This window comes from Rana temporaria, chromosome 5 (genome assembly GCF_905171775.1).
Source record: "Rana temporaria chromosome 5, aRanTem1.1, whole genome shotgun sequence".
Classification (NCBI taxonomy): domain Eukaryota; kingdom Metazoa; phylum Chordata; class Amphibia; order Anura; family Ranidae; genus Rana; species Rana temporaria.
Genome location: NC_053493.1, coordinates 139,057,061 through 139,084,724, shown reverse-complemented (window position 1 = coordinate 139,084,724; position 27,664 = coordinate 139,057,061). Strand labels below are relative to the sequence as shown.

The 27,664-nt window shown below is 38.7% G+C and overlaps 1 protein-coding gene across 1 annotated transcript in view; it reads right to left on the bottom strand.

Moving 5' to 3' along the window:
• Positions 1-16,157: 16,157 nt before the first annotated feature.
• EGFR (epidermal growth factor receptor) overlaps positions 16,158-27,664 on the bottom strand; it is a 271,109-nt gene continuing 259,602 nt past the window's right edge. The window contains exons 20-28 of the mRNA XM_040353167.1: positions 27,163-27,348; positions 26,169-26,324; positions 25,116-25,191; positions 24,877-25,023; positions 21,975-22,072; positions 21,252-21,413; positions 20,147-20,197; positions 18,247-18,346; positions 16,158-17,405 (exon numbers count right to left, since the gene is read on the bottom strand). Coding sequence (XP_040209101.1) covers positions 17,035-17,405; positions 18,247-18,346; positions 20,147-20,197; positions 21,252-21,413; positions 21,975-22,072; positions 24,877-25,023; positions 25,116-25,191; positions 26,169-26,324; positions 27,163-27,348 — 1,347 coding nt within the window. The 3' untranslated portion in view covers positions 16,158-17,034. The remainder of the gene's footprint in view (positions 17,406-18,246; positions 18,347-20,146; positions 20,198-21,251; positions 21,414-21,974; positions 22,073-24,876; positions 25,024-25,115; positions 25,192-26,168; positions 26,325-27,162; positions 27,349-27,664) is intronic.

Genomic DNA, 27,664 nt, shown 5'->3' with positions numbered 1-27,664 from the left:
CGTAAAAGACTTTTTATTTAGACAGCTTTTTATCTGGAAGTCTGTTAATTTTCACTGAACAATAAAAGAGGATTGCTCAGAGCTGGATTAACTCTGTGTGGCAAGACTGGGCACAGATGATAGGAAATCTTATTCTCTACATTGTGACATCCACTTTAAGGGGAACACTGGTGTAATTAATGACTTGAACCACATATGTCTTAAAATGGCTTTGTCAGACACACCAAAAACTATATCTGGTTGAGGCCATGGGGTAGTCAGCATTTGGAGATTTGCTACTACTTGCATATCATGTAAGTAAGGTATATTCAATGTAACAGTGTAGTGCAGTGAGGGAAGTTCCTACTTGGAGACTTATTGACCTAGTATCACGATTATGTTAATAATCTGTAAATATATATATTTTTTTATTGAAATATTACTTGCGTTTTCCTGAACTCAAACATTACAAAGAAAGCTTACATCTAAATTCTTATCTCTCTTACAAATCTGACTGACATCATATACCATATGACCAGCATACCAGACATTCTAGCAATCAGCACAGAGCTATGCAGAGGTGCAAGTAGGAACATGCAGTGGTTGGGGGCAATAGTAGGAATGTAGATTATATTATTGGAAGGTGATTAATGCAAATTGTTACTTATAGACAATTGGCCATTTAGAATGCATACCATATACATATGCAATGAATCTAATATAGAGCATTTTTACATTGTAGGAATTGGAGTTTGTCTTGTCATGTATAAAATTGCAGTCTTCATTTCAGCTATGTATGTGAAGAAGGTTGGGGACTGTAGTACAGGCCTTTTTCAAAGTCACTCACAGGTAAGTTACAGTGGAACCTTCCTTTCACATTGTGGAACTGATTCATGAAAACGGTTGAAAAGAAAATAAGTACATTTTTTTTTTTTTCGAAAAGACAAAAATAAGGCTTCACCGTTCATTTCATTAAACAAATTCTGCTTGGCCACAATGGGGTTGATTTACTAAGGCAAAAGGGCTATTCACATTGCAAGGGCATTTTCCCCAGAGCTTAGTGAATGCAATGAAGTTCTTCTGACTTCCATTATCCAATCATGTTCAAGCAAAAATGCAGAATGTTTTATTTTCCTTGCACACGATTGGGTATTCTTTACAATTTAAATTTCATCACATTCACTTTGGGGCCAATTCCCTTGCAAAGTGAAAAATATATTTGCCCCTGGTTTATCCAGGTTTCATGAACCAGTCCCTGTGCAGAAACATAAACTTAATAAAAAAAAAAACAGATGAAGTTCTGACTCTCCAGTGAGTAAGATGACCTTAAGGCCAGTCAAATAAAACTGAAAACTTTTAAAATACACAAAGCAAAAACTGTTTTTATTTTTTCTGCAATACAGTTTATTTACAATAAATGTTTTTTTACGAAAAAAAAACCTGATAAAATATTTACATCCTTTTTAATTGATTTTCTTAATATACACATAGTTAGCTTACCTACTTGTTTACACTATAGTATTAATACAAAAGTAATTTTATGTTTTTTTTTTTTTTTTATATACAAATAGTGTACGGTATATTTAAATGTGTACCACAATTATTCATACACTATTATGTTATTTTTATTACAGAATAAACAATGTCATGCAGATACTGGTGTATAATTGGTATCTGAAGCACATACAAGCTGTGGTATGCATTGTTATTGTGTAAGACATGTTTACTTTCAAAAGTACCCCGTTCTTATAAAAGAACTACCATGTAGGCAGCTCAGCAGATATTTTTAAATGATAAGGCAAAAAACATAGGACAAAATGCATGGACACATGGAAACTAAAGAGGAACAACCCTTCACTGGTGTAATGCAAAATAAGATTCTGCAAGGTGACCTCCAAATGGTTTGTATGGGTAACTTAATAAAATAACCCCTCTAAAAAACAAAACGTTATTTATATTTTATTTTATGAAATGAGCCAAAATTTGGATGGGAATATTGCAGCTCTATTAGAACTAACCTCCATTATATCCTTACACTGCAAGCTCTGTTATCTTGGTGGGCTGTTACTAAAGTTACAAAGTTACCCGTAATAAAAGTTTATTAAAGAAGTAAACATATTTTATAAATACATAAAAAAATCAAAAAAATAAAGAACAATATATGTATGTGTGTGTGGTGTAAATTCATGAAAGCCACAAATGAAAAGCATCCGTTGATCGTGAGATAGAGGCAGCTAAATCTACCCCAAGCCCCCTACAGCCTCCCAATTCTTAAGAGTGGTTTCACTGACCAGTAGGTGGTTCAGGAGGGGGTGGGGCCAACTTTGACTTTTACAGGAAAAGATGAGATTTACAGTTAGTTTCAGCTGCTTGTATCTCTGCTAATGTTTAATTATATACTAATGCCGCGTACACACGATGGAGAATGGTCTGATGGACCGTTTTCATCGGTAAAAACCGATCGTGTGTGGGCGCCATCGGTCATTTAACCATCGGTTAAAAAAAAGCCAACTTGTTTTAAATTTAACCGATGGATTCCTAACCGATGGGAAAAAAACAATCGTTAATAGGCACAACCAATGGAATCAAGTCGACGCATGCTTGGAAGCATTGAACTTCGTTTTTTTCAGCAGGTCGTTGTGTTTTACGTCACCGCGTTCTGACACGATCGTTTTTTTAACCGATGGTGTGTAGGCGCGACGGACCATCAGTCAGCTTCATCGGTTAACCAATGAAAATGGTCCATCGGTCCGTTCTCATCGTCTGGACTGATCGTGTGTACGCGGCATAAGCTTGCGTTGCTTAGGTTTGTTAAATATGCAACTTTTAACCACATATACAAAAGTAGGAGGCTGTGCTTTAAATGCCAGGTATTGCCAGTCTGGCAATGCTTTCCACTCGATAAAGGCTACCCCAGAAATGGGTGTTAGCCTTTAGTAAATTAACCCCATTGTGTTCTGATATTATCCCACAGTTATGACTACATAAGTATTTATTTAGGCCTCTTAAACAAGGACTGTCTAATCAGGCCTGATCTGACTCTCCAGTCTCTTTGGATCAGCAGCCATCTGATCTGATCCTGTCTGCCAATAACAGACAGATGGTGGTTCTATTCCCCATCCAGTGGATCGAATCGGATGGCATTGGATGTAAATAGACAGGCGGTCCCTTTCCATAGGTTTGTACTATAGAGGAGAGCAGTACTGTGTTCACTCTGCATAGCGGAGCGGACACTCACCTGTCATCAACCTGCTCAGTGGGGATCAGTGGAGAGATACCCCACTGAGCAAGCAAATTCCGATTAGCAGAGGCGCCCGTGTGAAAGGATATAGAAATATAAAAAAAAAAGGTAGATCAAAGTTTAGATGAAGTTCATACCTGGGTGTAGTTTTGTGCAACCTTTATTACTGTACAGGTAACCAGTTTATGGGGAGAACCTAAAAATAACATACAGTGGGCTCTATGTAGTGTTATTAAGTATTTTTCCCCATTGTCTCTATTTTGTGGAAGCAGTAGCCACCATAAAAGACTGAATCTCAGTGACGGCCTATTCATGAGGGGCTCCCAAGTGCTGCCCCCTCTCTCCACACCAACCCCTATATGGCAATGGTTAGATTCATGCATGCATGAATCTATCCATGGCTGCTGCAGTCACCCCCATTCATGCGTCCGGCCCCTTTCAGGGCACCCGGTGAATGAATTACAGTGGCAGAGTCTCTAATAGGCTTCAAAATCTGGTGGACTTGGGTCGCAGAGGATGCGCTCCGATTCCACCCAGGTGTGTTACAACAGCAAATGAATATTTGCTGTTGAAACACTGATCCTCAATCCGGCCAACCAAAAGCGGGTGTGAGACCCGTTTTCCGATTGGCCAAAAAGAGAAGACTCCCGATTGGCCATCGAGGAGGGAGGAAATGGAAGCCGCCGCGATGACCCGGAGAAGGAGAGGCCGCAGGAGAACAGCAGGAGGAGAACCGGAGGCCACCGAGCTAGGGAAGCCGCCACCGAGCAGGAGAAGCCGATGCCAAGCAGGGAGAGCTGCCGGTGATGGGGTAAGTGCTACTAACCGACCCAGGGGGATGGCATAAAGTTTGCAATCCCCCCCCAAAAAAATCCACTAGCCGCCACTGCTGCAACATCACTTAACAAGCTTTCATAGTGAAATTTACTCAGCAGAGATGAAGCTACCAGGTACATATGTTAGATCACAAAACCTTACCACTTTTGTATGATACATTTGTTCATAAAAAAATGAAGAGGGGAAAATTCAAGGACCTCAGAAATTTCAGAGTCTAGCGCATACATGTCCCTGGTCCACTCATCTTTAGTTGTCAAATTACATTTTATAACATTCTCCCAAGATGCTTCTACTTACATTTCCTCTAGTGTCAGAGACTTATTCAGAAGCCTTGTACACACGACCGAGGAACTCGACGGGCGAAACACATCGTTTTCCTCGTCGAGTTCCTTGTTAGGCTGTCGAGGAACTCGACAAGGCAAGTTTCTCCATTCCCGTCGAGGAAAAAGAAGACATGCTCTCTTTTTGGCTCGACGGGATCCTCGACAGTTTCCTCGTCGAAAAATGTACACACGACCGGTTTCCTCAGCAAAAAAAAAATCCCAGCAAGTTTCTTGCTGGTTTTTGCCGAGAAACTTGGTCGTGTGTACGAGGCCATAGACTTCTGTAAGTCCAATTGTAATGGAAATGGGATAATAAATGAATTAAACAACATTTTTAAGTTGTGTTCTGTGAAAATGGGGACATTTGTTGACATCTTAAAGCCAATTGATTTCTCCCACTTTATAACCATATAATCCTGTACCCCGTTATTATTTGGGACTACTTTTTGCTATAGAATGCCTTAAAATACCCTTTTCTCTCTTTTAGCCCTCACACTGCAGTTTTCTGTGCTAGCATTGCTGAGTAACAAACACCCTCCCTTCAGCTCAAGCTTCCTCATACAGATCTGCATTATGATAAATGGTTAGGTGTGGAGGTGTCCAACCAGATCTGTTGGGCCTTATTCATATTGCCAGTTAAGGCTATACACAACAATAACGAGTGTATTTCTGTGGTGGGGATCACAGGTGTTTGTAGACTGTGCCTGGGGACACACATGTACCCCTAACTACACTCAATGTGCTCTTATATGTGAACAGCAGTGGCACTTGTCAGCTTGTCATTGATTTGTACAGGCTTCCTGCCCGGGGCTGGTTGCAAATACCTATGATACCCAACGCAGAAATACATTGATTATTGGTAGTGGTTTCTTTTGCCTGTATGCATTAACCACTACATTGCAGAGTGTAGGATGTTCATTGAACTGTAACATTATATAATACAACCTGCATAGTTTCTGTAGCAAGGAAGCATAGGTAAGACTAGACAGATTCTATTTCTGTTACTTCAGTTGGTCTTCTATGTCTGTTATTTACTACATTCACCCTCATTAAGCTTAGAGCTCTCCTAGGCATTTACAAACAACACACAAGTAGGAAAGTGACTTTTACCAATTCACTGGTACCTATTCTTGCCTCTATGTTTTGGGTTTTTCCACTCTTGCAAATGAATTGGGGTAATACCTACTTTATATTTGTTACATATATATCCCCATTCACATAGCATACCTTGAAAAAAACAAATAAATTGCAGCTTAACTTTTTTTTTAGGAATTTTAGCAAAGAAAAATTCTACTTAGTTCTCTTTGTTATAAGGAGGCTGGGAAGCTGTGTTTACCATAATTAACCCTGTCTGCACTGTGCAGACAGATATCATCTCATCAATTGGACTGGATTCCAACACTGTCAAAAGGTTGAAAGTCTTGGAGCCGAGGCACCTAATTTTACCACAAAAAAATGGGAAAACTTATTGACTCGAGTATAAGCCTAGGGTGTCCATCTGCATGCCTCACTGTGCCTCACTTTGCCTCACTGTGTCCATGTGCATGCCTCACTGTGCCCATGCCTCACCTCACTGACGTTTAACATGGGAGTTTATGGAAGGGGTGCACGGCTTTGAAAAATAGGTGCTCCCCGGCCATAGGTCCCCCAAGACAACTAACTTTGCACACTTGTAGAGGAGAAATTGGGCTACATGTGTGTTGACCTACGACCGGCTGGTACCGGGTCCCCAAAGTCACCAGAGAAATTACCATTTAACATAAGAGTCCATGGAAGGGGTACCCGGCTTTGAAAAATCGGTGCTCCCCGGCCGTAGGTCCCCCAGACAACAAACTTTGCACACTTGTAGAGGAAGAGTGGGCCAGTACCGGGAGATGAGGCGCAAAAAGGTGACTTGAGTATAAGCTGGGGGGGGGGCATTTTCAGCACAAAAAAAATTGCTGAAAAACTCGGCTTATACTTGAGTATATACGGTAGTTTAGTGTGGGTTTCTCAAATATAACTGCAAAAGTGGAAATAGACTTTGTGATAGCTGTATGTAGTACACATGTACCTGTATTGTATGCATTTCCCCTCTACAGAATGATGCAGAAAGACATCGTTTGTCAATGCATAGAGCAAACAAATGATATTATAAAAGCTTATATAGCATGCACATTTTTTGTATTAGTGCAATGTTTAAACAGCTGACATTTTTTCAACACGGACGTTCTCAGCGTCAAACAACTTCAATAGAAAACCATAACTAACAAGAAAACTCCACTGTAGGGATTCAGTCTTTATGAAATAAATTATTTTACGAAATAAAGATCCCCACATGTATTTACTGCAACTGTTTGACAGCAAATTTCACTTGTCTTCTATGTTATTCGTCAAATAATTAAACCCACCACATGGCTACTATTGCTTAACTGCTATATAGGGATAAACTGTTTGCTTTATAAGTTCAGTCTGGCATAGCTCTTAGTCCAAATATAAACGAATATGGTTCTTAGCTGTCAATGATTTGAGAATACTAAAGAATACATATTGAAGGTGGCCCGTGTTTTCTTCATGCAGCTGCTGTTGCTGTCATCTCTGGAGCTTCGGATAGAAAAACCACAGATGTTTTCATACAACAGCTGGAAAAAGGACACCGTACTTTTATGATGACTTTGAAACTCACACTTAATAAAAAACAATGATGTCATAATTGCTGGAAAAATTAAAATATATATATTTTAATTAGAAGCTGTATGTCTTCCCTTCTTGTTTTTTTTTTTTTTTTTTTTAAGGGACAGGCAGAGATATTTATAAAGATTCAGATAAAGGTCCTGCTTAATGCAGAGTTCCACCCAAAAATGGAACTTCCGCTTTTTGGAATCCCCCCCTCTGGTGTCACATTTGGCACCTTTCAGGGGGGATGAGGGAGCAGATACCTGTGTAATCCAGGTATTTGCTCCCACTTTAAAGGCATAGGTCGCTGCAGCGACCTACGCCACGTCTGGCGCCTTCTCTGTCCCCCCGCTGTTTTCTGGGAGACACACAGATCCCAGAAGACAGCAGGGACCAGTGGGATCGCGCAGAGCGACTCTCGCATGTGCAGTAGGGAACCGGCTTCACTTCCTGATTCCCTTACCGAAGATGGAGGCGGCAGCACCCAAGAGCAGAGGGACAGATCGGCTTCGGGTGCCGACATATCAAAAGTCAGCAGCTGCAGTATTTGTAGCTGCTGACTTTTAATTATTTGTTTTTCCGCAACTCCGCTTTAATCCTCTATCATTGAAGCATGGTTTGTATTTTAGAAGCATCTCCAATAACTTCTCCAAGAAAATCTCACTGTTACAAACCTTGGGGTTACTAAAACTGGAGAGTGCAAAATCTGGTGCAGCTCTGCATAGAAACCAATCAGCTTCCAGGTTTTATTGTCAAAGCTTAACTGAACAAGCCAAAGTTAGAAGTTGATTCATGCAACAAAGAGAGAAAGCGGCACATCCAGAGATGAAGAAAAATTAGTTGGTTTAATGTAGAGTCAAAGGTTTAAAAAACATGACACATGGGGGATCCAAACTGTTAAGCAGACGCGTTTCACACAAAGTGCTTAACTGCATGAATTTTCCAGGTTGCGGCCTTGGCAGGCACCCAGTCTTGTTGCCACAGTAGTATCAAGAGATATTTAATTTGCAGACAGCCTTGGAGCGGTGTACTTTCCTTCTCCTTTAGAAGCTGATTGGCTACCATGCACAGCTGCATAAGATTTTGCACTCTCCAGTTTTAGTTAACCTCATGGATTTGGGCCTGCTAAAACAATTACAAGAGAACATACCATCATGCCTCTTGGGTCAGAGTTTCTCAATCTGTATATTTACTTCAAAGCAAAAATTTCATCTATGGCCATTCCTGCTGGAGAATGTTGGACATTTTTAATTCAATTAGCGCCTGCCGCTTGGGTCAGTGTATTATAACAGCAGAGGACTCCCGTTGTCGGAATACAAGGGTACCGTGGGAAGTATTCCTCCATCCACCTCACTTATGTTGATGGGGGAATTGATTTGTTATGTTGTTCGGCCCACTGGCTAAGCAAAAAATAAATAGAAAACTATTAATGTACGGGCAGCTTTAGGGGTACTTACAACAAATTCAAGGCGTTCTTTAGCCAATGAAGGCAACAGAATCAACTTTTTAGTTGTTATAGTATTGTGAGATTATGCTACATACAAAATAAATTCAAGTAAATATTTGATAGGTAAGGAAATTTAGAAAAACTATTTAGCAGGTATTAACAATGAAAGTTCACATTACAAGGTCCTTAGTACATGTCAAGGATTATTTGGTAAATACTGAATGATATAAAGAATATCATTACCTAAACTATTTATTAGCAGTTATGTTGGGTCAATTGGATTAGCCCCCTTAACTCAGGAGACTAATGCGCTGTACACACGATCGGACCTTTGTCCGACCAAATTCACATCGGAATTCCGACGGAATTGCATCGGAGGAAAAGAGAACATGTTCTCTATATAATCTCCGATGGAATTCATCGGAATTTCCGATGGGGCATACACACGGTCAGAATTTCCGATGGAAAAAGTCTGTCTGACCTTTTCCATCAGAAATTCCGATCGTGTGTACGAGGCCTTACCTCTGTGTTACTGAATAATATAGAGGACTCCAAAGCTGGGCTGGGTTAAAAACAACCCTGGCACATAAAGCACTATATCCAAAATGACTAAACACCAAACAAAGTACCAATAATGATTAATTATTTCATTTTGTCAGTAATATCAGCACCGTGAAGGTGACACTTAAATGCAACTTTTAAGTATAAATTTAATTTTTTGTTATCCCTTTTCAGTTTTTTTTAGCAAAGGTAAGATAAGGAAAAATGAATGATCAGATCTTTAGCCTCTGAATCTATCATGCATTTCCATTGCCACATTTTAGAGGCTAATGATTTATACAAATCTGTAACTCCTTATAAAGCCTCGTACACACGACCGAGGAACTCGACGGGCGAAACATCGTTTTCCTCGTCAAGTTCCTTGTTAGGCTGTCGAGGAACTCGACAAGGCAAGTTTCTCCATTCCCGTCGAGGAAATAGAGAACTTGCTCTCTTTTTGGCTCGTCGAGTTTCTCGACAGTTTCCTCGACGAAAATGTACACACAACCGGTTTCCTCGGCAAAAAAAAAGTTCCTTGCTGGTTTTTGCCGAGAAACTCGGTCGTGTGTACGAGGCCTGACAGCATAATGATGTTTTCCTATAAAATACAACCGTCAGTGTCACAGAGGGAACAACATTCTTGAACAATTAGCTATATATGTAATGAATTAAATGCATCATTATAACACAAAGCATAACTAAGTAATAGAAACATTGTTTATGCATGAAAAACATAATTGGTGATTCTAGAATTCAATAACTTCTTTGGAGTTGGCTTGTATTTGCAGAGGTGCCAGTTGCATATGAAGTTTTTTTTACTAGATGTAAACAAGCATGGCTGAATGAACCTTAAAATATATCATTGGCCAAAACTGTTTATCCTAGTTTAGAGTTGGAAAGGGTTTGAACCTAGGTCATGATTTTACTGAAGCTCCATAGCTCCATTATAGAGACGTAAGCTGCCCATAGATGGGTAGAATTTAAAATGAAAATTCTTACAAAAATAATGCTAGTTCGCTTTTTTAATGATTATTGAGTCTAAAGCCTCATACACACGGTTTTCCCAGCAGGAAAAATGCCAGGAGAACATTTGGCCGGGAATCCCGGCAGTGTGTATGCTCCCTAGCAGTTTTCCCGTCAGGAAAACAGCCGAGAATCCCGACGGGAAAATAGAGAACCCTGCTCTCTATTTTCCCATCGGGATTCCCGGCAGAGTGTTTCCTGCCAAGAAAACCGGTCGTCTGTATGCTTACCTATCCCAGGTAAACCTGTGCATGCTCGGTAAGAGTTCGACGCATGCACAGTAGCATACAAGTTTAGTGTGAGGTGTAGCAAGATGGCGCTGACAGCATCGAATATGACGAGCGCCGGCTCATAATAGTCGATGACATCACTGCGTTCTTGCAATTCAAAAGAACGGCTGTTCTTTTGAATGGCCATCTGTATGCACGGCGTTTTTTAAGACAAGCTTGCCAGGAATCCCGTCAGGAAAACCGAAGTTTTTTTCCTGACGGGATTCCCGTCCGTGTGTACAGGGCCTAATTGATGTTCATTTTCGACAACAGTGTTGAACATTCGAAAGCGCAGAATGGTACATTTTTCTCAAACAAATTAATTTTTAACAGTGTATGTGGTTTTCATTTGGTAAAGTCCATTCATTCCAACATCAAATATTAAAAGCAATCAAGATCTTTAGAACAACATTCAGATATTCTGAGAATTTTCCTTCAAAGTTCTATTCATCCTTGGCCAGCTTAAATCTAACTTCTTGTTCTGCTGACAACATTTTACCAGGGAACTCCAACAGCAGCACAGACAAAAAAGGCTTTCTAATCTAGTAAATTAGAGGAAGACTAGAACCCCTAGCATAAAATCCAAGCAAAGTGCTGAATCCCTTTATCACAATCAAACAGACTGTGGGGTTTTAAAGCCCAACTCCAGCTTCTACCAGCTTACTTCCAATAGGATATTAGTGATCATCAGCACCACATAAAGTTCCAGTGTAAAAAATGATTATGTTTTAATGATACACAAGGCTAAAAACACAGCCCTGCGGGAAAAGCTGACATATTTCAGCCCAAAGGGACCTTAGTCATAGCTAGAACCCCTGTCAGGTTTTTATTTATGCCTGAGTTCCTGTTGCAGACTTTCCCTCACCTACTGTCTGGTGAAACCATTGTCATTAGAACAGGAAGCTAGACTAAGGCTTTGTATTGAAGCTCTGGATAGCAGTAAAAACCCTACAAGTGTTCTATTCCTTCCCCACACCAATTAACCACTTTAAGACCAGCCGCCTCAGTTTTACTGCGGCAGGTAGGCTTTCCTTGGCAAATCGCCATCATTGTACGTCGGCCGCTTTAAGAGCTCAAGGGGGCGTGACGCCGGAGCCGGTGCATGTGGCCAGCGGCCGCGATGTCCGCAGGCCACATACGATCGCTCCACAGAGAGCCAGAATGTCAATGTAAACAGACAGATCCCCGTTCTGACAGTGGAGGAGAGATAGATCTGCTCTTCCTAGTGATTAGTCAGTACCATCCCCCCACAGTTAGAAACACCTCCCAGGGAACACATTTAACCCCTTGATCGGCCCCTAGTGTTAACCCCTTCCCTGCCAGTGATATTTACACAGTAAACAGTGCGTTTTTATAGCGACACGCAGACCACGCAAAGTAAACTTCCGGTCCGGCTGGTTTCTCGGCTCAGCGAGGTGAAGCGCACGCCGTAGACTCCACCAGCGCGGACATCATCCTCTCCATAGACCGGGCACACGATCCGCTGCTTCACTAAGCCTTAAGCCTCAGTGCCGGGATGCGGGCACCGCAAAAGTAAGCCTCCAATCGGCATTTTTTATGTTTTAACTTTTAATAAACAGTATTATACGATGGCGATATCTCTCTTTTGTATTCTATGACGCTCCATACCAGCTGACCAGCAGAAACTCCAGGCATTCCTATCTTTGTCCTTAGGTGACAATTAATCTTTATTTGACCTCTTTCTAACGAATTAGGTCAACTCCATGCGGTAAGGGTCCATCTATTTACACACGTTTGGGTGTCTTAGATCGGTGGAGGTGGAATTCTACTAACCTATTTACCACAGGCACAGTGAAAACCCAGATCTCTATGGACATTTAGTAGATCATTCATTCACTTTATGGACTTTTGTTGTGTGAACTTGCACACCTTTTCCTTTATTATATCACAAGTTTTTTATTTAGCAACATTATTATCATTGCACATGCACTTTATGTATCAAATTGTATATCTTTGAATATCTTTGAATGTGTTTTTGGCTCACTAGCGCCCCCTTATCCACATTTTCCATAGCACTGATCGCTGTATAAATGTTAATGGTCCCAAAAATGTGTCAAAAGTGTCCGATCCATCCGCCGCAATGTCGCAGTCCCACAAAAAAATTGCAGATTGCCGCCATTATTAGTAAAATAATCAAATATAAATGCCATAAATCTATACCATATTTTGTAGATGCTATAACTTTTGGGCAAACTAATCAATATACGATTTTCGCAATTTTTTTTTTTTTAACCAAAAATATGTAGAAGAATACATATTGGCCTAAATTGATGAAGAAATTTGTTTTATAAAAAAAAATTGGGGATATTTATTATAGCATAAATTAAAAAATATATATATATTTTTTTAATTTGCAATATTTTTGTTTATAGCACAAAATATAAAAAACGCAGAGGTGATCAAATAGCACCAAAAGAATGCTCTATTTGAGGGGAAACAAATGACATAAATGTTGTTTGGGTACAACATCGCATTTTCAGCCGTTTTCACTTACAAACTTGGGAGACACTGCCTAATATAATGTGTACAAGGATGTATAGGGATTCTGAGGAGCACAAGCATACAAACCACATTACACAGACACATTGGGGGTATAAGCAAGTAAATACATGCAGTATACAAATGACCGCAAAAAAAAAGAGCAAAGTGGGTTCCTGCCTTGCCTAGATTTAAATTGTTTTAAATAATATGGAGACAGGTAAAATGGTGTTAATTGCTGTGTGCTGTTGTTGTTTTTTTTAAACTTCGAACTGGTAAGATGCAGCATACACATAAAATATTTTAATTGGAACATTTAGGTAGACCTGACACAGACAATGAGACATTTAAAAAATAAAAGTTCTTTTAACATCAAATATACATTCACAAGTCCATTCGTAAAAATACAAATTGATTTACAAAAAAAAAAAACACTTATGTAACATTAAAATAAAGCTTTAAAATAACACCCTTTGTAACCAAAATTTACTTGATAATCAATTAGAACATTTTTAATAAATGCCAATCGGCTTGGTCATTAGAACATGCAATGAGCAACATGTTAAATGCAAAGTAGAGTAACCTGTGACAAACGTTAGGCGTGCACTGTATAGTTACATGATACATTCCTATTTGTTGCCCAGGGTACTGTGCTTTGCATCAAATTCTTTGCTCCTTGCACTCGTTTATAAGGCTGACATATGTTTAAAATAAGACAAGCATCTGTAGGGCCCTATTTAACACCATTCATGCACTGCTCCAATTCACAAAATATGTCCCATAGTGGTAATGTAAAACACAGGGAGAAAACCAACATAATAAGTGGCTCATTGGATATTATGTACACATTTGGTAATGTCAGAAGTTATATGCAAAAATAGGAATGTAAAGGAAAAAAATATATACTATGTGTATATATATATATATATATATATATATATATATATATATATATATATATATATAACAACAGTATACAGGCATACCCCGCTTTTAAGTACACAATGGGGTTTATTTACTAAAGCTGGAAAGCGCAAAATCAGGCTCCCTTCTGCAAAGAAACTAATGAGCTTCTAACCATAATTGTTCAATTAAAGGAGTTCTCCAAGCTAAAACTTTTAACCCCCGCTGTGCCCGGGCTGTAAAACTATACAAAATAAACTTTCACTTACCTGCCTACGATCCCCCGTTGTTCCGATATCGCCGCCCCGTTCTCCGGTCCCGGTCTGTTCCACTTCCTGCGGGTCGGTGACTCACAGTGCGCTCAGCCTATCAGCGGCCGCAGCAATGTCCCGTCGCGGCCGCTGATAGGCTGAGCGCACTGTGAGTCACCGACCTGCAGGAAGTGGAACAGACCGGGACCAGAGAACGGGACGGCGATATCGGAAAAACGGGGGATCGTAGGCAGGTAAGTGAAAGTTTATTTTGTATAGTTTTACAGCCCGGGCACAGCGGGGGTTAAAAGTTTTAGCTTGGAGAACTCCTTTAAGCTTTGGTAATAAAACCTGGAAGCTCATTAATTAGTGAGCCTCATTTGTACTTAAAAGTGGGGTATGCCTGTAGTATCTTACCATACTGCCCGCATAGTACTTAATTCACTAAGGATGGTGTTTATTATCAAAAGAGAGAGAGATCTTCCAAGATAGAGCATAGTGACCATTATATTACATGAATGTGGGAACTTCTACATATATTTGACATTATGGAAAGCTAGTGCGCTTCATCTCCAAAGGATATAATATACATATTTCACTAAAAATATGTTATAGATGACCTTCTGCCTAGGGGCTCATATACTTGAGTCTGGACTGTTTTTTTTCCTTGTATGTTGTGATGGAGCTCTGAGAAATTCATACGAAGCTTAATAATAGGCAAAATGTGAACGATTGTATACAAAATCATTGTATCTCAGGAGTAGGTCAAAGCAACTCAGAAACACGTACAAGCCTACTGCAATTGAGTTTGACACCCATGTACAGTACATGAGCCCTCTGAGACTCATGCTTGTGGAGTAAGATATACTTTTCTAAGAAAACTCAGGGATCAGCTTCATGTGCATTAAAATTATAAGCAATATATATATATATATATATATATACATCTAAAAATGTATATATATATATATATATATATATATAATTTATATATATATATATATATATATATATATATATATATATATATATATATATATATAGGTATAATGAGCAGATAAAGTATCTATTACAACAATATTGCCTGATCTTGATGTAAGAAGAATGAGGCCCCGTACACACGACTTCCTCGTCGAGTTCAGTGTGGAAGCCGCCGAGCAACTCGGCGGGCTGACTTTTGCCATTGAACAACGAGGAAATAGAGAACATGTTCTCTATTTCCTCGCCGAGGTCCTCGTCGGCTTCCTCGGCCGAAAGTGTACACACGGCCGGGTTTCTCGGCAGAATTCAGCTCTGAACCGAGTTTCTGGCTGAATTCTGCCGAGAAACTCGGTCGTGTGTACGGGGCCTCAGTTGGCCATAGAACCTGACTGTATTACTTTGACAGATAGTCAATTTCTATGAATGTTACAAAGAGGACAAATTGTGGTTGTTTGGTTTCATAAGGAGAAATATTTCCAGCGGAGAAGGACAAGGAAGAGGAATAAGGGGGAAAAGGTAAGAATTGATCAATGACATGCACCATTTTTTAAGTTAATAAAATTATAATAAAATAAAGAGAATTGATATCCTGGTGGTGTCTCTATGAACTTTTTAACCACTGTTTAACTATATATGTGGTTTAGAAGGGAACACCCACTACAACTATACAGGGAGTCTATGTAATACTCTATTATACAGTAAATTCATTTTCATTTGTGTTTGTTGAAAAGGATGAGCTATGTTCTCCACAGATGTTAATATATAGATGTACTATTTAAGTGCAGTATACAATCGTTCACATTTTGCCTATTATTAGTTGGCAATTATTACATTGGGGTTGATTTACTAAAGGTAAATATGTGGTTCACTTTGAACTTTACAAGGGAATTTTCCCCAGAGCTTAGTAAGCGTGGCAGAATTTCACTTTGCAAAGAGTACCAAATCATGTGCATAATAATAACAAAAAAAATTATTTTTGCTTGCACATCATTGGATGATGGAAGCCAGCAGAGTTTCTCCTCATTCACTAAGCCCTGGAGAAAATAAATTTGCAAAGTGCAACTTCCCTTGCATGCACAGCCTATTAGGAAATAAACTCCACAGAGTTACTGAAAGATGTTTAGTGTGGCAAGTTTACAGTACCAAGCCTAGTGTCGCTAAGTGCTATCTGCTCTGATGACTGTAAAAGCTTAGATTCTACAGTATCTATATTTTGTTTACATAGAATATGGAGGGTCATTCATGAGACTTGGAGAGAATTTAATTGCAGGAGTTTACCAGCAAAGTAAATCACTTGGTTGCTTTTGACAACCGATTACCCTCTCTTTTCCCAGGCTCTCAACAATATGATTTGCTAACAATAAGTAATATTTGCTGTTAATATATTCCAAGTACTGAACATGGGAGTATGCTTGATTATAAATATGGGTTTGGGAATGCTGTACTGGGGGTTAAGTTTTTTCACATTTCTACCTTTTGAATGCTCAAATATATACACGGCATCCAATGAGCCAGTCTAAAACAGATCAATGAAATGTCACTGGAAAATACCCATTGCTCATGGATTAACATTTTAAGACTTTATGTAGTGCTAACTCCCTTCCTGATACAAGACAATTGAGGATAATCCTTAGCTTTACCTAAAACCAATGTTTAACGCAGATCTTATGCTATAATTACAGCATATTATATAGCTACTTACGTAAAAATCTATTTCCACAATACCATTTGACTTGGACAAACACACAAAAAGACAAAAAATGTGCAAGAATATCTATGCAATATAAAAAAACCCACAGGAATTAAAAACTATTTGACACAAATTAAAAAAAATCTTGCAATACATATCTATATATAAAAGTATTAAAGGTTTATCTTTCAAACCCACCAAGAGAGACATATACCAGTTTTAGTCAATGCAGGCTAAACTGTGCAACAAAATATTTTTTTAAGGTTCAGTTTATAGTTCACTTGTAGTGTAGCAACCATCCTTATTGAACTAGGGTCCATTGTTCCCAAGTGTTCATTGAAAACCCAACTGTGTCCTAAAAGGCAGAATATTAGGAATGCTACCACCAACTTGGGGTCACGCTGAAGCTTCAATATAGTCACTCTTTGGAGCCAGTGGAAAATATTCAGGATTTTCTGCAGCAGGAATCTTAAAAATTCCATTCATTTTGGTTTCCTTTGGGAAAAAGTCTTGTTGGTAGTCAGGATTGTCCAGGCTTATTTGCTGGCTTACTTTTTGATCCCAGATAGAAGGATAGTCATTTTCTGGTTGGGTTATGAGCATCTGGCCTGAGTTCAGGTATTCAGGATTAACCACACTCTTTCCATTGGAATTCTGATAATTTCCATTCATGGGAGGCTTAATATTCCCAGTTGAAGCCAAATTGAGATAAACCGGATTTTCTACTGTCGAGGTTTCTGACTTTGGAATCGTCTGATTGATGTATTCTGAAATACAGATATAAATATCATAACACACACACAGAATATAGATGAATGACCAAAAATCGATGATGTGTATGAGAATTGTAACATACTATGGCTCCTGTTCAAATCTCAGAAATAGGCAAAGAAAAGGGTTTGCTTTTATGCCTCATCTCCAGTTGCACAGTATTACTTTTATCTTACTACCCCACACTATGTTCAGTTGCTGAAGTAAGTGAAATTGCTTCTGTCAGAGCTTATGCAGGACTGAGAACTTTCACTGCAACCCCATGTGACAATGATGGACTAATAGGCAAACACCAATGATGTAACAAGGTGTGAATCACATGCTCCTCCAAACTTGAAAGCACTAGGAATATTATTTGGTCCTGGTAGCTGAACAGAGCAGTGAAGGGGAGAAAGAGAGGTAAATGCTGCTCGGGAAGGGCAATAAAGCAAACCTGTTGATTTGCCCTACATGGATGAATACCATGTTTGTTTCATTTTAAAGCAACTCTAGAAGGAAAATAAAAATAAAAGTGGAGCTGTTGACTACACAGACTAACCACATTTCTTCTTTAATTGTCTTAATAAAACCTGACTGTCAGCTATGGGCAACACAATGACGTTGTTCCGATTTTCTTTCCTACAGTTTTTAGAACTGCATCCCAAATGGTTTTATGTAAGTAATTGTAATAACATTTTTGTCTGAATACCTAAAAGTTTTAGGAGATTGTGGGAAAATATTTCATGTGAAAATTGATATTATCAAACACACTATAAGGCCTTATTCATTCAGAAACACCTATCCATACACCTGTGCAAAAAGTTTTTGGTAAAGATACACTTTAATATAATTACCAACCTGGTACAGGATGGAACTCTTCCTCAATGCTGTCGTCCAAAACCACAGTAGGGTCTGTGCTGTATCTTTGAATGAAGCTGTTTTCTCTGGCAGGTGGCCCCTGTTTAGGGATGGACAAGAAGAACACTTTTTTAATAGGTTATGTTTTAACAGAACTGTCTAACTAGCCAAAGTATTTGAAATGTTGTTCAGCCAGTCTTGTGACACCATTTTTTGATTTATTTTTTTATTATCAGTAGATGACACGAGAAGTAGGATTAAATATTAGTCAACTGTGTAGCATAGATGTGTTTTTAAAGACTGGATGAACAGTATTACAAAACCTTTGATATGTATTTAAACTGCATATTTAGCTGGTTGCCTGAACTTTTCTTTAATGCCATGTCAAGCATTTGGAATAATGGTGGAAGGCCTTTCTATAGAAATTAGTAGGGATTCTACAGCTCATGTTGGGCTGAAAGAGGATGTACAACTCTCACCGTACAGGGTAGATCTACGATGCACATGGACAGGTAAATGAGACTACCTATATATGATCTTGTGCAAGTGCTGGGGGAAGAGGATAGTAATTTAAGGATAACTATGTAATGTAGTAATCCATTAAAGATGGCAGGAAACATCTGCTGGCCAGTAACTAGAGTTATTTGTACATGCCCTTTTTTACCCTTAGAGAGATGCCCATATATCCTAAAACCCAGGAGCCATACAGGGACATCAGCTCTGAAGTCAGGGCCTGGACCTATGTGTGGCAGTGGGCAGGTCAGACTTTTTACTTTGGGGCTGTAGTTTCTATTTTTATATAAGGTCTTCTGAAATGCTGGGGGATGTATCTAAAAGTATATAAAGGCACACCTTTATTTTATGCTACTCTCTTCAACATAAGCATAAATATGATTTAAAATAATAATTCACTGTCTTGCTAAATAAAAAAAGTTAATAACAATCATGGAATAAATAATACATTGTTTGTAAAAGGAAAACATTTTTTATTTATTTTTTATTGTGAACAGAGTGGGGGAGTTTTAGACTGTCAAGTCTCTGTCAACATTTTATTGCAGTCTATATCCCTGCTAGGGAGATATTCCCCTTTTTTGTTGTTTGACCACTGTTATCAAGGCAAAAAAATTAGAGGAAATACTTAATTTTAGAGTTGTTACCAGAACAAAAGGTGAAGCCCTGTACACACGGGCCAGAATCTCGTCAGGAAAAAAACGATGTTTTTCCTGACGAGATTCTTGGCAAAAATCTCTTGCCGTCAGAATTTACAGACACTCCATTCAAAAGAACCGCAGTTTTTTTTTAATGGAACAAACGCAGTGATGTAATCGACTACGACAAGCATGCGCTCGTCACATTCAATACCGTCGCCACCATCTTGCTACACCCTACCTATGCCTAGGAAGCTACCGCGCATGCGTCAAAGTCATTTTGAGCATGCGCGGGTTTCCACGGCGACAGGTAAGTATACAAACGCTCGGGTTTCTAGACAGGAAAACACTGCCGAGAATCACAACGAGAAAATAAAGAGCAGGTTCTCTATTTTTCTCGTCGAGATTCTGGGCAGTTTTCTTGACAAGAAACCTGAAAGTTCGTACACATGCACGGTTTACTCGGCAAGTTTTCTTGCTGGTTCTTGTCGAGAAAACCGTGCGTGTGTACGAGGCTTCAGGGTACATTTTCCAATGGGGACAACTTTCTGGGGACATCTGCCTAAGTGGAGAGTGACTGTTTGAAGAAATTTAACTGCATTTAACCAACTAGTAACTCAAGAAAGGCACCCTTATGGAGACATTTCTAATGTGCTAGTTTTGGGAGTCCATATAAATAATGTTTATACTTTCAATGCATTGCAAATATATTTAAGATGTAAATTAGTGTTTTATTATTCACACAAACGTACCCCATTTCGAGTTGTGCATATATTAGGTGAATTGTTGCTAGTAGTGGAACTCTAGAAGGTAATAAAATAATGAATATGAGTATATTCAAGCAAAAATTATATAAGCAAATTAAATACAAAAAAAAGAAGTCCTCCGAAACTGACAATCTGATCTCAAATAAGCTGCATTTATTTCAGTCATCTAATAGATGGGAATAGAAGGGAGATTCCTTTCTTTTTTGTTTCTTGCAAATATAAAAGTTCATGTTATATGTTCATGTTATATGCTAATTTGTAAGTGCAGTAGCAAAAGTCTCTTTGCAAAAAGTAGACTAGTGCAAGATGTATTCGGCCGACTGCTATGAGTTTCTGCACTAGAACATTAAAATAAGAATTCTTTATTGGCTATTGCTGAAAATATTATGCCATACAGTAAGTATATCCTGTCCTTACAGTTTTTCTATTATAATCCACTAAAGCTCGGTTCACACTGCTGCGATGGCAAAGTCGTACCACTTTGCCCTGTGAGTTCCTTCAGACTTGCAACACATTATTCCCAAAACACGCATTCCTGTAGAGATTCTTGAGCTGTATTTGTAACTGGGTGCTGACCACTGGCTGGAACCACGTGTAGTCAGAGAGTATGGTCACATGCCTGATGAAGGGGTCCTGCATGGCTCCGAAACGTTGCTTTCTGCTGTAATGATGTGGTCGCTGGTTAAAGCTTTGGACTCATTTTTGGAGATCTTGGTGTGCTGATGACATTGCTCATTCTTCCTTCGAACTCCCGACTTGAATGCTGTTTAGGGGCCTGCAGAAGTGTTAAAATTCGCACCGAAGTTGGATCAAAGTAGTGCAAGAACCTTTTCTAAAGTCAGAGTGACTTGTTTAGCATCAGTTAAGATGGCTCTCATAGGGAAACATTGAATGTGACATGTCATGCGACTTGGGGTCTCACCAGTCGGATTCCATGTCGCAGCAGTGTGAACCGAGCCTAAAAGTTAAACTATTTGTTTTTATGGAGTTCTTAGGTAAATAACAGAGCTTATGGCTTACAGTCAGTCTAACCTCTTTTGAATTCTGTTTGAAAAAGCTAAATTAACAATAAAAATAGCTGCATGTGTACCATGGTACTCAGTAGAGGAGTTCGCGATGTTGAAGGACTACTAAAAAATCCTTGATGTGGGATCAGATATTCTTCGGCATCAACAATATCTCCCATGTGATCCTCTAATACTCTGTGAAACTTGGATTCCACAGGGCTGGGTAAGTGCATTCTATCATCTCCCTGAAAAAAACAAACAAACATATTATGCTATTTATTTATCGCAAAATAGCTACGGCAAAACTATCAGGTAATATGCTATGTATTTGTAAAGCATTTTTAATTTAATGCTTCCATATCTCTTGGTAAATGAATGAGGCTTGCACCCTAAGTTAAAGGAGTGTATGTAGAGATGTAGAGACCAAAGTGCCAAGTCTGTATTCGGAATCTCTGCCCTTATTGTGCATTACTTGCCACCGGCATCCCTTATTGTTTGTTATCGTTTGTTATCGCAACTGTTCCCTCATCCCTTTCTTTATTACATGCATCCCTCTTTTATCTAACTGCATACTTGTGCCTCCTTCCTTCATTTATATAACATCTATCTATCTATCTATCTATCTATCTATCTATCTATCTATCTATCTATCTATCTATCTATCTGTCTAATATATATATATTTATACACAGTATATATTACCCAATTTTATCTACATCTGAAAACTCTTTCACTTCTCATCTCATTTAGAAATCGTTACTTGAGATATGTTGATAAAAAAGTGAGATTTAGACCAAGCAACTTACCTGTATAACAAGATAGCGAGATGGATCACGGGCCATCTTGGTAAACTCTGCACTTAACTCACGGAACTTGGGTCGACTCTCTGCATCTATCATCCAACCTATATTGTCAAAAAGAAGATGATGTTACTATGTTTACATAATATAAAGTTATATCTAAAGCCAAAACTTTTTTTGTTTTCAATACAATAGGAAACTTCTAGTTTAATCGGGACAGATCCCTTAACTTCCCCTTCCAAAAGCAAGTAAAGCTGGTCAAACACGGAGCAAATTCCCTTAAATTCACGCAGATCCCCAACAAATATGGACTGTCGGGATCTATGTACACGTAAAAATGGAGTTTCACTTAAAAGTGGAACTCTCGCTTATCCGTCTCCCCCCCCCCCTCTGTTGCTAGATTTGGCACCTTTCAGGGGGAGGGGGGACCGGGTACCTGCTTTTGACAGGTACCGTTCCCCACTTCAAGGAGATCGGGCCACATTCGCAGTAGGGAACCAGCTGTGAAGCCGAAAGGCTTCACTACCAGGTTCCCTTACCCCAGGAATGGCGGCAGTTGCACCTGACAGGTGATCCAAAGATCGGCTGCAGTGCCGACATCATGGGTTACCTGGACAGGCAAGTGTCCATATATTAAAAGTCAGCAGCTACAGTATTTTTCGTGGGGGGTGGATACATAGATGTCCATGAGGAGCTTTCTGGCAAATAGCTACATTTAGGCGCTTAAGACCTTAAATTTGTAAAAATAGAAAGGTCCATATTCTAAGGTGAGGGCACATCTTGAGTGGCATGTTGGTGTTTTTTTTTGTCAGTGAAGATTGACAGTTGGTACAGAGAAAAATCTTTTGTGACTGTGGACTGCTCACTGAAATTGGAAATGCACAAAGGACACTACGTTTTTTTTGGACACTTGATATATTTATTTTGTCAACCTGCGATTACTGATAATGCATGGTATATACAGTGCCTTGAAAAAGTATTCATAGCCCTTGAAATTTTCCACATTTTGTCATATTACAACCACAAATATAAATGTATTTTATTGTGATTTTATGTGTTAGACCAACATAGTGTCCCACAAATAAATATGTGAAAAGTGTGGCATGCATTAGTATTCAGCCCCATTTACTCTGATACCCCTAACTAACATCTAGTGGAACCAATTGTCTTCACAAGTCTCCTAATTAGTAAATAGAGTCCACCTGTGTGTAATTTAATCTCAGTATTAATACAACTGTTCTGTGAAGCCCTAAGGGGTTTGTTAGAGAACCTTAGTGAACAAACAGCATCATGAAGGCAAAGGAACACATCCAGATAGGTCAGGGATAAAAAAATGAAGACATTTAAAGCAGGGTTAGGTTATAAACAGGGTTAGGTTTGAACATTCCACAGAGCACTGTTCAATCCATGATACAAAATCAGAAAGAGTATGGCCCAACTACAAACCTACCAAGACATGGCTTTCCACAAAACTGACAGGCCTGGCAAGAAGAGCATTAATCAGAGAAGCAGCCAGGAGGCCCATGATAACTCTGGAGGAGCTGCAGGGATCCACATCTCAGGTGGGAGAATCTATCCACAGGACAACTATTAGTCGTGCTCTCCACAAATCTGCCATTTATGGAAGAGTGGCAAAAGCAAGCCATTGTTGAAAGAAAGCCACAAGAAGTCCCGTTTGCAGTTTGTGAGAAGCCATGTGGGGGACACAGCAAATATGTGAAAGAAGGTTCTCTGGTCAGATGAGACCAAACATTTTTTTTGGCCTAAAAGCAAAACGCTTTGTGTGGCAGAAAACAAACACTGCACATCACCTCCAACACACTATCCCCACCGTGAAACATGGTGGTGGCAGCATCATGTTGTGGGGATTCTCTTCTTGGGACAGGGAAGCTGGTCAGAGTTGATGGGAAGATGGATGGAGCCAAATACAAGGCAATCTTAGAAGAAAACCTGTTAGAATCTGCAAAAGACGAGACTGGTGCAGAGGTTTACCTTCCAGCAGAACAACAACCCTAAACATACAACCAGAGCTACAATGGAATGGTTTAGATCAAAGCATATTCTTGTGTTAGAATGGCCCAGTCAAAGTCCAGACCTAAATCCATTTGAGGATCTGTGGCAAGACTTGAAAATTGCTGTTCAAAGACGTTCTCCATCCAATCTGACAGAGATTGTGCTATGTTGCAAAGCTGGTGGATACATCCCCAAAAGACTTGCAGCTGTAATTGCAGAGAAAGGTGATTCTACAAAGTATTGACTCAGGGGGGCTGAATACAAATGCACGCCACACTTTTCACATATTTGATTGTAAAACATTTTGAAAACCATTTATCATTTTCCTTCCACTTCACAATTATGTGCCACTTTGTGTTGGCCTATCACATAAAATCCCAATGAAATACATTTACGTTATTGGTTGCAACATGACAAAATGTGGAAAATTTCAAGAGGTATGAATGCTTTTTCAAGGCACTGTATGTTAACGTATATCATAATTTATGCACAATGTTTTGGAAATAATTAGAGCACTTATTAACACATGTTAGTGTGAGCAGCGTCATATCTGGTATCTAACAGCTGCATATAGACTGCTCATGTATATCCAAGTTTAATTTCAGAAGCAAAATGGTTAAAGAAAGCATGTCTGTACTGAACCATTTCTCTGTTAAAGAATGTTTACATAGAAGATGCCTGTCCATAATCTTGTTTTATATGTCCGCCATATATTACAGAAGACTAATCTGCTGCTTATACTAAATGACATATACAGTAGAATACATTATACAGTACTTTGTAAGCCTGTCTTTACAAAGTATCAATTAAAATGTACTAGAGAAATTGTTATACCATTTGTTCATCCAAAAAAATAATGTCTTAAAGCCTCCAGATCTTTATATTATAAACTTACATTTCACCATAATCATGTACACATCAATTGTACATATGGGAGGCTGAGGAAGACGTTCCCCCTTTTCTAAAATGGTGGAAATTTCGCTAGCTGGAATTCCATCATACGGTTTAGATCCAAAAGTCATTAGTTCCCAAACAGTGACACCTGTAATGAAATTCCAATAACCAATAAATGTATCTAAAGAAATGATTCATGGAATAAAATTAGAGTATATAATGTCTTAAAATTACACTTACCATAACTCCAAACATCACTTTGATGGGTGTATATTCGGTGCAAAATAGACTCCAACGCCATCCATTTAATAGGAACCTAATGGGAGAAGAAATACCACTTGTTCACAGCCATTTTCAAGTGTATGCTGCTGACTGAAGTAATAAACCTAAAATATAATAAAGGGTAATTCCTTACTTACCTACTAATACATAGTAGCCAACGCAGAAACTATGGAAGCATACAGTTTACATTAGCAGAAATTCCTTGTAAGCCCTTACATCCAGACTTCACAGAGCATTTATCTCTAATGCCCTGTACACACGATCGGAATTTCCGATGGGATAAAATCCAATGGAATTTTCCGTCGGAATTTCGTTCAAGCTGTCTTGCATACACACTGTCAGACCAAATTCTGACCGTCCAAAATGTGGTAACGTAAAATACTACGACGAGCGGAGAAAAATTAAGGTCAATGCTTCCGAGTCTACGTCGACTTGATTCTGAGCTTGCATGTATTTTTCTCCAACGGAGTTCCACACAGACGATTGGAATTTCCATCGGAAAAAAATACAACATGTTCTATTTCTAAACTCCGATAGAAAAAAGTTCGATGGGGCCCCACACGGTCAGAATATCCGATGAAAATATTCCATCTGACTTTTTTCATTGGAAATTCCGATCGTGTGTACAAGGCATTACATGATCAGTAGTATTGTACTTCCTGAACACCATGTTGTATTGTGTAGTTTAATGTCTTTCTGCTTCCTGCATCACCAATAAGTTCCTGAATCATGCTATTCATTTGTATATTGCATACAGCAGCATGTACAACCTAATATATGAATAGCTTTGAAACCTTTAAGATATACAGTATATATATATATATATATATATATATATATATACACACACATGTATATATATATATATATATATATATATATATATATATATATATATATATATATATTCCATTTATATAGTAACTGTACTAAAAATATAAATGCATTTACTGTTTCAAATAACTGCAATTTCTCAAATTTGTTAAAAAAAAGTAACACTATTTAATGTACCTTTCCTCCTTCTGCGTGATATTCTTTTTCTTCCGCTCCCAAAAGTTTGGCCAACCCAAAATCTGTGATCTTAACATGCTGTGGATTTTTAACAAGGACATTTCTGGCAGCCAAATCTCTGTGGACCAATCTCCTTTCTTCAAGGTAATTCATTCCCTTTAAAAAATATACATAGAAAAACTGTAAAATATTTACCCTGCCAAGTTATCACAAACTCCAATCAACCAGCCTTTGTTAAGACTTAATGCAGTCATTAGCATCAGGTTTATTATTTTTGTCTTTTATAAAGGACATTCCGAATCTTTGCTTGTCAACAAAATGGGAATAATGGTTGCGCTTTGGAATTGTATGAGCAGTTGGTAACACGTAGAGTAGACCTCATTTAAGAAGCTGATATCTTACATCAGCTCTAATGTAAATGTCCAGATTAAACAGGCCATGCAAGTTTGAAAGTATTAAAGTATACTTTCTCAAGTCTTTGGAAGGACTTCAGCATTCGACATTTATAGGCGTGTTTGATGCCTATCCTACCACTGTATTCTCTGGTTCCTTCTGCCTGCCCTGTTTGTCACTACTGAATCCTACAGTGAAGTGCAGGGAGGAAGGAACCACAAAGCACAGCTGGTCATGGGTATTCAACACTCCTAGAAGTGTCAAGACTTTGACAGAGGCTGTAGCATTGGAAGACAAAGGTACTCTGACCTCCAACCGTTGAAAAGATAGGTGTCCATAGGCTTCCATTGCATGGAGCTCTTCTCTACATTTTTTGGAGGAAGCAACAGAGTAATTTAAGTTATTATTATGTGTCCCAGTTAATTAGCTGATTGCTGGTCACCTAAATCCACCCAGGTAGGTCTCAATTTACACATTTACATAAATTCTATTAAACTCCATCTGTATGAAGGTATATAGAAATGTCTCATTCACAAGTATCATACTGCTGACAGTGATTAAGGAACATTCTGTTAATTTTGGGTGAATGAATTTCTCATACCTTAGCAATCTGCACACACCAGTTAAGGAGATGTCTTGAGCCAATGTTGTCTTTATGCTCCCGAACATAGTCAAGAAGACAGCCATATGGCATAAGCTGTGTTACTAGCTGGACAGTGGAGGTCAGGCAGATTCCAAGCAAACGGCAAACGTGTGGGTTTTCCACACTGGCCATGACATAAGCTTCCTAAAATAAAAAAAGGAGGGCAGAATGAAAAAGTTAAATTTTTCTTGAACTTGACAATACTGTTCCAAAAATGTACACTTGTTATATAGTCCTGTTCCAACAAATGTATCTGATATGGCAAAATGCAATTTGTACAGTGCAGTTACAGAAATCAATCAATTTCCCTTCCTTTTAGTTTCATGGATAGTATTCTGCAATGCTACACATGATTTGCTTAGAATGTTGCCTCCTCTTCTTAAATTAGTGTGAAGCTTATTGGTGATTTCAGAAGTCATATAGTTTTGCTAGCTGTATGTACAAATATATTTAAAATATA